This window comes from Branchiostoma floridae, chromosome 11 (genome assembly GCF_000003815.2).
Source record: "Branchiostoma floridae strain S238N-H82 chromosome 11, Bfl_VNyyK, whole genome shotgun sequence".
Classification (NCBI taxonomy): Eukaryota; Metazoa; Chordata; class Leptocardii; order Amphioxiformes; family Branchiostomatidae; genus Branchiostoma; species Branchiostoma floridae.
Genome location: NC_049989.1, coordinates 9351893 through 9362571, shown reverse-complemented (window position 1 = coordinate 9362571; position 10679 = coordinate 9351893). Strand labels below are relative to the sequence as shown.

At 42.7% G+C, this 10679-nt stretch overlaps 1 protein-coding gene across 1 annotated transcript in view; it reads left to right on the top strand.

Annotated features, from left to right (window-relative positions):
• LOC118426187 (receptor-type tyrosine-protein phosphatase beta-like) overlaps positions 1–7523 on the top strand; it is a 12665-nt gene extending 5142 nt beyond the window's left edge. The window contains exons 5-7 of the mRNA XM_035835449.1: positions 153–481; positions 839–1273; positions 2621–7523. Of these exons, the coding sequence (XP_035691342.1) occupies positions 153–481; positions 839–1273; positions 2621–6230 (4374 nt within the window). The 3' untranslated portion in view covers positions 6231–7523. The remainder of the gene's footprint in view (positions 1–152; positions 482–838; positions 1274–2620) is intronic.
• Positions 7524–10679: the final 3156 nt, after the last annotated feature.

The following is a 10679-nucleotide window of genomic DNA, read 5'->3' as shown; positions in this document are numbered from 1 at the left end:
GGAGTTACATCTTGACCATACAAACGATAAGTGGAACCGACAAAAGTGCAGAAACGTCTTATACATTTTGTACGAAGCTTGCACAGCCACATGTAGATGAAACACTGTCTTCGCGATCGGTGAATGAAACTTCTATACATCTCTTTTGGAAGCATTCGGAAGGAGACTGGGATGACTATGAAATAGAAGCAGAGAACAAAGAAACAAAAGAAAGGGAAATAATTGTATGGACAAGTAAGGAAAGCAAAGAGCACGAACAGTTGATACCGAACCTTGTCCCTGGGTCGTGGTATGACATCTCCATTAGGTCAGTTCGGGGAGACCAAAAGAGTACTCCAAGTACTGTGCGTTTTAGAACATTACCAAATGCACCTGTAGACGTAGAAATCACAACAAAAGGTCATGAGGTAACAATAGGGTGGAAGCACCCTTATGGCAAAAATGACGGTTATGTTGTTAAGCTGTCTTCGTTGTCTGAAACGCATGAAAAAAATATTCTCTACAATTCATCGTTATGTACTTTCCAAAAGCTTGTCGCAGGACGGGCCTATACTGTCGTGCTTCGGGCAATCATTAGAGTAGATGGACGTGAAATGAACAGCAAAGAAGTGAGTAGATCTGCACAGACAATAGTAATGAAACCTGCAATAAAAATTCTTCGAAAAAGTGAGACGAGTATTATGTTGTCTTGGCCAGATGTTGAAGGAGACAAAACAGCATACGCCTTGTCCATCAACCCTGACGACGTGCCACAACGTACGACTTGTCCCAAACCAAAAGGAAAGCTTCAGACGGAACCATCGTATCAGGAAACGTTTTCTAAACTCTGCCCTGGTAGGCTGTACACAATACATGGGGTCACAGTAAGTGGGGATGGTAAGAGCGAAGAGACTGTCCTGACAGTAAGGACAGCAGTAGGTGAACCAAAGAACCCTGCGGTCGAAGCAACGTTGACTGCGTTGAAGCTGCAATGGGATCCTGCTGACGGTGAGGTCGATGAATACCATGTATATCTGGAGCCAAAAGACGATCCCTCCTCAACTGCACCTGTTGTCGTACCGAAGAACTGTAACACATGTCATCAGTTTAACGAGCTCGTGCCGGGAAGACTGTACAAAATGACCATCGTCACAATTCGGGAAGATGTGGAGAGTAATGAATGTGTTGTTACAGAGCAAACTCTTGTCGGGCAGCCGAAGAACGTTCAGTTGGAGCAGTCGGGAGATGGAGCGTTGAGGTTGACGTGGGAAGACGCTGATGGAGACAAGGACGGGTATACCTTAGGCATATATTCAGCCTCAGAGGTAGAACCGAAAACTTGCAGTTCAAAAACAAACCGGTATGAATGGACAGATCTAGTTCCAGGGAGGGTTTACGACGTAACAATCAAAACGAGAAGCCACGGCAGTCACAGCGAACCTGTCACAAAACAAAAACGGACAATAGTTGCGAGAGTAACCAACTTTGCTGAGAAGGATGTTAAGGAGAAAAGCATTGCCGTCAGCTGGTCATGTGCTCCTGGTGAGGTGGACAGATATATTCTGCAGATATCTTCTCAAACATCGAAGGACCAAGTGCCGATAACTCACACTACAGGGCAGATATCGCATGTTTTTGAAGATCTTGTGCCGGGGCGTCAATACAACATATCTATAAAAACCGTGCGGGAAGGAGACCACAGTGACGACGTGCCACTGCCAAGGATAAGAACTATGGTCAGCAAGCCAGTGAATCTAAAAGTGGAAGACAGACAAACCAATAGCCTTCGTGTGGCATGGACCAAAGCAGAAGGAGACAAGGATACTTATCACATCAGCATTGATCCACAGGATGGAAATAACCCTTCTTCAATTTTGAAGAGCACTGAAGAATCGACATACTATCACACATTTACAGAACTGACCCCTGGGAGGCTCTATGCAGTCAGGGTCGTCACCGAGAGCGGCGGAGACAAAAGTTTGGCAGTAGGAGTCAACCGAAGAACACTTCCAAGTCCCCCGCAAGCCATTACAGCATCAGTGCATGGATCAGGCATTCTTGTCGCTTGGGAGCCAGCAATCGGAGACAATGATAGATACATCCTTAATCTTTTTTATCATGACAAGCACACCGGCAAGACCATTGATCAGACTTGGTGTGAAGTTCAGGCGGGAAAGCCTACGGAGAAAATATTTCCGGGTTTGGAATTTGGAAGAATGTACCATGTACATGTCACAACTCGAAGTGACGATGTCAACAGTGAACCGGTGACTGCATCACTAAGGATGACGGTTGACCATCCAAAGAATGTATCAGTAACGCATAAAACGGAAACAACAGCCACCATCAAATGGAATCATGCGCAAGGTGACAGAGACAAGTACGCCGTGAAGATACAGAATAATTTACTGTCTGTCTATGAAATAGAAATCGATCAAGAACAGAAATTAAGGTATGACTTCGACAACCTGTACCCCGGACGATTACACTTCGTGTCTGTTTACACCATCAGCGGAGACGTCCCAAGTAAACCTGAACGAACAGAATTTAGGACAATGGCGCGTCCTCCAAACAGAATTCATGTCAATAAAGAAGACGTACAGGGAAAAAGCCTACGTGTTTTTTGGCCTGAACCTGAGAGCGAAGTACACCAATACGGGATAAGTATTTCTCATGGAAACGAAGTAAGCCGACGCGAGATTTCTGCATCGTCACATGAGTACCTATTTGAAAACCTAACCCCCGGTAGACTGTACACAATTTCTATGTGGACATATGTTGGAGACTTGGGGAGTACATCGATTCCAAGATCAATACAAGAAAGAACATTGGTTGCGAGTGCCAAAGCAGTAAGAGTTTCGGATTGTACTCATTCGTCAATTTCATTCACGTGGGATGATGCTGAGGGGGACGTGGACAACTATGAATATTGTGCTATGCATCGAGAGGTTTGCGTCAAAACGAACGTCACTGAGTTATCCGACCAACGCCCGGTACAAGTTGATGACCTAACAGGGGGCCGTCTGTACAGCTTAGTTGTTGTAGCTGTAAGTGGGGATAGGAAAAGTCAACCCACCACGACAACTCATCGTACAAAAGTCCACAAACCTGAAGGCCTTCGAATATTTAACGTAAAAAATCAACAAGTCACAATCACATGGGAACAAGCACAGGGAGACAAAGATAAGTACACTGCAGCTATATTTGACACTACCCTTGAAGACAGAGCGCCAAATTGTATAGGGGATGTATCTGCCAGCGCTTTTGCTCTCGAATATCGCTTCAGTGCTTTGGTGCCTGGTCGGGAATATGAGATTGCCATCAGGACTAACAGTGGAGGGGAAACAAGCGAGCCTGAGACACGACTAATAAGAACACTGCCCCTTCGCCCGGTAAATGTTAGGACGTCCACCGTGGACTCGGGAATCATAGTGAAATGGTTAGAACCAAGTGGTGACAAAGATGAGTATTCACTGGAGATTTGCCCCAATGAAAATTTGCAATCTCCTGTTCTCATCTCCAGTGGCAACGAAACCTCTCATACTTTTACAGGTGTTACGCTAGGAAAGCTGTATGACATCAAGATTTCCACCAGAAGCAAAGATGTCGAGAGTGCCAAGGTAGTCCGGCAACAGCGAATGACTGTAGGCCCACCAAGTCTTGTACCTCCTCAGCCATTCGAGACCTCTCTCAAAGTGATATGGAAGCACGCAGAGGGTGTAAAGGATCGCTACCACATCAAAATCTGGGAAGAGGGAGGGAGTACATATGTACGGGAAGACGTAAGAAACGCCGATGAGGACTTAGAGATGACATTCGAATCCCTTGTATCCGGAAGGCTCTATAGAGTGGAGGTTACTACAGAAAGCGGAGGAGAATTTAGTGAATGTGTCCATGAAACAGTACGAACTAAAATTCGCCCACCCACAGAAATCATCATCGCAGACAATGACGTCAAAGAAAATAGCATCAGAATCACGTGGCCTGAACCATACTGTGACAAGGATCGTTACCATGTTTCAATCGCCCCAAAATATGGGGTAGAAAATCCTGTTGATGTGGTAGAAAGAGGACAACCTTTGGAGTATACTTTCCAAAAACTCACTTCAGGTCGCAAGTATCAATTAAGCGTGTGGACCGATAGCGGTGGAGACAAAAGTTATCCTGTCACCACCATGAAAAGAACAACTGTCAGTAGCATAGAACAAATCAGTGTTAGGGAACGAACTGAAAGTACTTTAACCATAACATGGCACGACGCGAAGGGTGAAAAGAGTTCGTACATTGCTTCCATAAGAGAGATGAACTGTGAAATGTCCTTACAAAATCCCCTTAACATCCCTACTAATTCTCGGTCACTGCCATACTCCCGTACGTTCACTACTCTTATCCCTGGTAGAATGTACGAAGTTTCTGTGGTCACAGTGAGTGGTGAAATGGAAAGTTTACCACGAAATATGCCTTTCAGAACTATTGTCTCTCCTCCGAGAAATGTAAAGATTCCACAAGACAGTGTTACTGAACACAGTATGGATGTAGTATGGGAGGATGCCAGGGGAGATTGGGAGTCCTACGAACATAATATATCACCGAATGAAGGTTTTGCAAGACACATAGGAAAGGAGTCACTAGATGGAGCTGTTGTGTACAGAAGCACATTCGAAAATCTAGTTGCGGGTAAAATATATAGAATCGGAATGTTCACAAGAAACAAGGAGGCTGACAGTGAAGTGGTTTTACTTGAAGGGAAGAGAACAAAAGTCGCGGCTGTAGATGAGAACTCCATAGTATTTACGAACGTCAGTGAAAATGCAGTCACCTTGGAATGGGCGCAAGCTGCAGGTGAGAAGGACATCTATAGAGTCACCATACATCCTTCCTCTGACGACACTGCAGTGGTCAAATCACCATCTGCTGAAATAAAAGCAGACGATGAATTGCTGCACACTTTCAGCGATCTAACCCCCGGACAGAAATACAATATTTCCATCGTAACATTCAAGGAAAATGACAAAAGTTCGGAAGCCACCAAGACAATACACACAAAGCCGAACAAACCTGAAGGCTTCCGGGTTGAAACTTTTGCAGAAAGTATTGCGGTGTCTTGGGACTCCCCTGTGGGTGTACAAGATGAATATATGGTGGAAATAAGGAAAGTTGCAGAGGATCCGGAGTGGTTCATTAAAGCTACTTTTGCTGAAAAGACAGGGCCTCCCAATGATGAAGGCGCTGGTATCACAGACGAATCCACTGAAACACGGCCATGGCAGTCATTTAAATACACCTTCAGGGAAAAGGGCACGATAAAGGCGCGAACAAAATACAAAATTTCAGCACAGACCAGAAGCGGAGAGAAACAAAGTGGTGGTCAATTCAGCCACGTGGTCTCTGTGGAAGAGCGCACAAAGCCACACCCTCCCCGTGATCCCCGGCTGGTAAAAGAGGGCATAGAGAGCGTAACATTCTCCTGGGCACCGCCTATAGATGAAGAGCAAAAGCGAGATATCTACAGGTACCGGTACATTGTTAAGTACAAGGGACCAGGCGAAGAGGGAGAACGTGAGCATGATTGCCAGTATAACAACTCGGCAAAAATAGAACACCTGCGGGACAATACAGAATATGATTTTTTCGTCATTTCAGTGGTGGAGACAACAACAGAAGACGGTAAACAAGAAAGGGTCTACAGCGAGAGGTGCAGGTTCACTTTTAAGACAGAGTCTCGGAGCACAAAAATTGTCAGAAAGTTTTCAAAGAAGATGAATCAAGCTCTCTTTATCGTTATCTGTGGCGGGGCATTTGTGATCACCCTGTTTACCTTCCTTGGTGTGTTCATCCATAACTGCGTCAGACCATTTGATCAGAATGAAGTAGACTCTGCAATCGAAATTCCAAGTACGAATGTCACAAACACTACAAATTTAAATAACATTTCTTCTGTAAAGCCAACTTCTAGTAGTGTACAATCTTACAACAGTGGAATAGAGTGCTTCTTTGAGAAGGCTGGAGAACAGTTTTGGTACTTCGTGTTTTCCACTGCTGTGCCTGCTATTTGCCTCCTGGCAATTTTGCTATGGAAAGTAGTAAAGCGTGTAAGGAAGAGCATGACACGTGCAACCAATGGCGAAATACGTAGACTATTGGAGGAATCAGCTATAGAAATGACGGATATTTACTCAGATGAAGATAAGCCCAGACTAGAATACGGGATAACGACAACCAGACAAAGATGGCTGTTTGATTCTTCTTAGTTGCTTGAAGTTTGGGTCACTAGAGTCGTGGGAAGTAAATTTACATTGACGTGTATTGATTAACCGCTTGTGAACCGACAACGTGTTTTTATACTAGATTTTAAACGCCTCTTGTGAAACAAGACAGTATTTTAAAATCTTCAAAACAATGGCAAATTCGATGAAGTCTACTTATTGGAGACATACTTTGAAAACAAATAATCGATCACGTAAGTATTCATAAACACATGCAATTGTACACTCATCTAAAAATGTATATGGATATCCATTTCATTTAGATAACTTGTAACTGTATTTGAAGACGCCGGAACAGTTTTTAGATGCAGCAATAGTGATCTTTGGAGGAGAACGTTAGAGGTGTCATGACTAAAAAGTTACAGTTACTGTTAAACTAAACCCTTTTCCAGGCGTGTATACGGTTGTTAACCATCTTTATTGCGACAAGTTTCTGAGTCCTGACATACTGAATGTTGTAGACTATTGCAATGGATATGGTACACAGTATGGAGGTAGAAATCTACTGATACAGAATTGCAATTAAACTGGAATAATTTTTAATCCAGCCCTCCGTTATTCCATTATTCTTTATTCAAAAAGGTTTCAGTATCAACATCCATGTACATGTATATATTGAATTTTATTGATGATTCTTCAGGGATCTCGATTCCCCTTATAATTATTTTGTTTATAAGCAATCGGCGTGCTTGCAATATCATTCTATCCGATTAAGTCACGAGATATAAAATCATAGGCCTAACTGGTTTTTACAAATGTATTGATTCCTCGTTTGTTGCATTCGTCTATGTTTTGAGGAACATGCTATGTTTTCAAGACAGAATAAATGTATAAGTCCAGATGCTATTTTTATAACTATTGACTGAGCTTAGAATGCATTTGCGGATGGTTTACGTTCCAGCAGTATGGTATACAAACCGAAAGAATGACAATGAAAGTGGTCTTATTTCTGTTACAGAGATGCAAGCACTAGTTTACTACAAAGACCCATATTTAATTTACATATATCTTGCAAAGGAATGCGGTTTGATAGTATCTATATTAGCAAATGGTATCATAAAAATATATAATCAACATTGGAAACGCCTTGAAAATGTCTTTATTTGTTTGCCTGAGTATGACGTTGATCTGCTTGCACTACTTTAAACAAAATCTACACTAGATGCTACAGGTCATTGTTACACACCAAAAGGCATTTACCTGCCGACGTTTCAGTACAGCCCTAAGGAAAGTAACTGATGAAACTATTCACGCAAATCTGGACCAATTAAATCAATATTAGATACACAACCTAACACATAAGCATGCACTGTACTTTCAAAATACACCAAAATGATCAACATTTAGTATTAAAGTTGAAAGCTTAAACTCAATTGTAGTTAAAATTTTTCCAACAGAAGGTATCGTCCATTCCTCTCAAGTCAGCCCAACGCAATAACCAATAGTCATTAATAGATATATCACAGAATGTGACGTTTGACTTCTACCAAGTCTATACGTTTATAAACCCATTAAAGCCTTAACACTAACAAGGAAGATCCTGACGCCTTTGTCACCGACGTCTTCTGGCTTCATGTCGTCAAGAATTTGCTTTCGGCGACTCAGAGGAAATCTTGTAGTTCGGTGATTCTTGATCCTCGTTAGACATCTCTTCGAGATGATATCGACCATTTGCCAATCTAACCTGAACACCTGCAGACGGGTTCGGTACACCTGAAGAATGTGATGAGATATAAATGAAGCAGTAGCTCACTGTTATAAAAGTGTTAATCATGAAATATCCGCACCGATTTTTATGTTCGCGGTTTCCTTGACTTGGTGAGCTTACACCGTGAACTCTGGCATCACATCGCGAATTTCATTTTCATAGCCTCTACCAGGTTTCGCGGATAGCAGGTCAAATAGGTCACAGCAGGTCATAGCAGGTTACAGCTGGTGTGTTACGCCGAACGGCGATTAGACCGGCTATATAGATACAGATACAGATACAGATACAGAAATAGTAGAAATTGGACAAACAGAGGGAATAGTGTGTTAAGGGAGTCGGCTGGCCAGGCCACAGCAGTCAGTACTCGGGTACGCACTGACAGACTGTCGGACTTCTTTGGCCGACCGAATGAGCTAGCATACTATTGGTCACTATTCCCTCGTGATAACTGTCTACTAATTGACCAGTGATCCACGGAGCGTGGTAGGAAGTTGCAGATCTACAGCTAGAACTTAGAACTTAATTTTGTTAGATTCTTCGATGTCTCGTCACTGTGTATTAAGTCTCGTCAGTCTACCTGCATATAGGCACATGACGATCCGAGTACCCAAGGTAAGGTGAAGTTGTGCATACCTCGAATATAATGTGATGTACACTTGTAAACTTCACGGCGGTCGGTTGCTAGGGTGTTCTTTCCCGTTGCTATGCGAGTTCGACAGAGTATCGGGTTACAAGAGGCCTACTATTTGCTAACCGTAAAATATTTCAAAATAAACAAGATGTTATGACAAGGAAAATGTATTCAAAATAAGATTAAATTCGCAATTTTAGATAGTTTTGATCTTCCCGTTTGAATTGAGATAGTTGTTTTGTTTCGATTTTGCTTCCAAAGACTATTATTTTCTGCTTCAAGGAAGGCCTTCAATTTGACCATACTCTTGATAAGATGGGCCGCAAGTGCCATGGCAAATTCTCGATTTTTATATTTTTCGTCATCTGAGAGGCAAATAAAACTTTCTGTTTTTGGGATTTTTTAATTTTTAATTTTAAGTAAAGTTACAGTCAAAAATATGCGTAAAAATGGCATTTTTCGCACTCAATTACCAATAATTCAAAATCTAAGGCATTTTTAAAAAATCCCAAAAACAGAAATCTCGGGAAAACCGTTGCGGTCATTTTGAGCCGTCAATGAATTATGTTGGACTCTTCTTGGTGGAGATCTTAAACGATGTTTACACGCATGTCATGCCGCATGGAGAGCGGTAGGGTGTAATTGATAACGGTGTAAACAACACTTATGATATTCAAGGTCACCAACAAAAACGTCAGTAGCTTCGTTACATATTACAGGTCCAAAACAAAGTGAAAGCATAGATGTACTGTCCAGAAAATTGTTTATACTGGTTAAAAACTATATTTTTCGCCTGATTCAAGTTAGTTGGGGGGAAATGCGAGAAAGCACGGTTTTACCTGCAATGACCGCAGATGACCTAAATAGAACGCGGGTTCGGTTCGAATTACGTCAGATGGAACATCATGGAAGAAGGTTCGAATTCGGCTAGACATGGGAGGTTTTGAGCCCGTATTTCACCACCGTGCTTGTAAGAAAGCCAGTATTTTCTTAATTTAAAGAAGAAAACCCCCCAGAAAAGTATCAAAAAAATTTGAGGGTCATGTCCGACTGATAAAGTCATTTGCAAAATCTTTCTTTTGATAATTCAAGGCAAGTAGCATTACCATCTTTCATAACGAGTTGACTGAGCAACGTTACCACAATAGCAACTTGTGCATGAATCTTGTGTAAGCACAGTGGACACCTCCTGACACATATAACAGGAAATGTAATGATTTATCAAGGCACCTGGAATTTCGTCGTAAGATTTTTTAGACTCGGTGACTCCAAGCAAGGTCCTTGCTCCAAGCCCAACCTCTGCTTGGAATGGTGTGCATGAAAAAAAATTCCTTGTGCATAAAATCCCTGTGTGACATATATCTCCAAGAAGGTCTTTGGGGTGGAAGATCGTAACGTTTTCTGACCGACTGGCTTCCCTGAGAGGCACCCACCCCAAGAGGCCTCGCGCTGCTCAGATAACGTCACAATCTTCCACACAACATCTGCTTGGAGATCACCACGTGACCTGACTAGTCATATGACAACAACACCCCCATGAAACTCCTTTTCCGCCGTACGCCGAAAATATCGCCGTACCCGCTAAAAAATATCGCCGTACCCGCTAGGCTCGCCGTACCCGCTAAAAAATATCGCCGTACACTAAAAATCTCGCCGTACCCGTCCCTTTCCGCCGTACGGAATAGCCGGCCACAGGGCATACCCACACGAAAGTCGCATCTAAATACCCTGTACGGCGACGATACACGGTCTCATATAGCCTATGCTATGGGAAACATTCCTGGCCACCACTCTGCGGAGTGGCATTGTACAAATCGCGCCCAATGTTCAGAACACTTCTGCAAACTGTGGTGAGAAGCGGTCTGGAGGGCCCGAGTAACCCGGAAGTGAGTTTCGTATCAACGTCAGCGCTCTTCGAAGGGGACAATTAATTTAGTAACGTTACGTATTTCACAATTTCATTCATTGTATTGTACTGATATGGCGTGTCCCTTTTATTCCTGCCCTCTTAGTCCACTATCTGGCTAGGGAGTTCCTGCAACGTTTGATGTGTCAATTCCCATTGCAGGGATTTAACGTATAAGTTATATCCCAT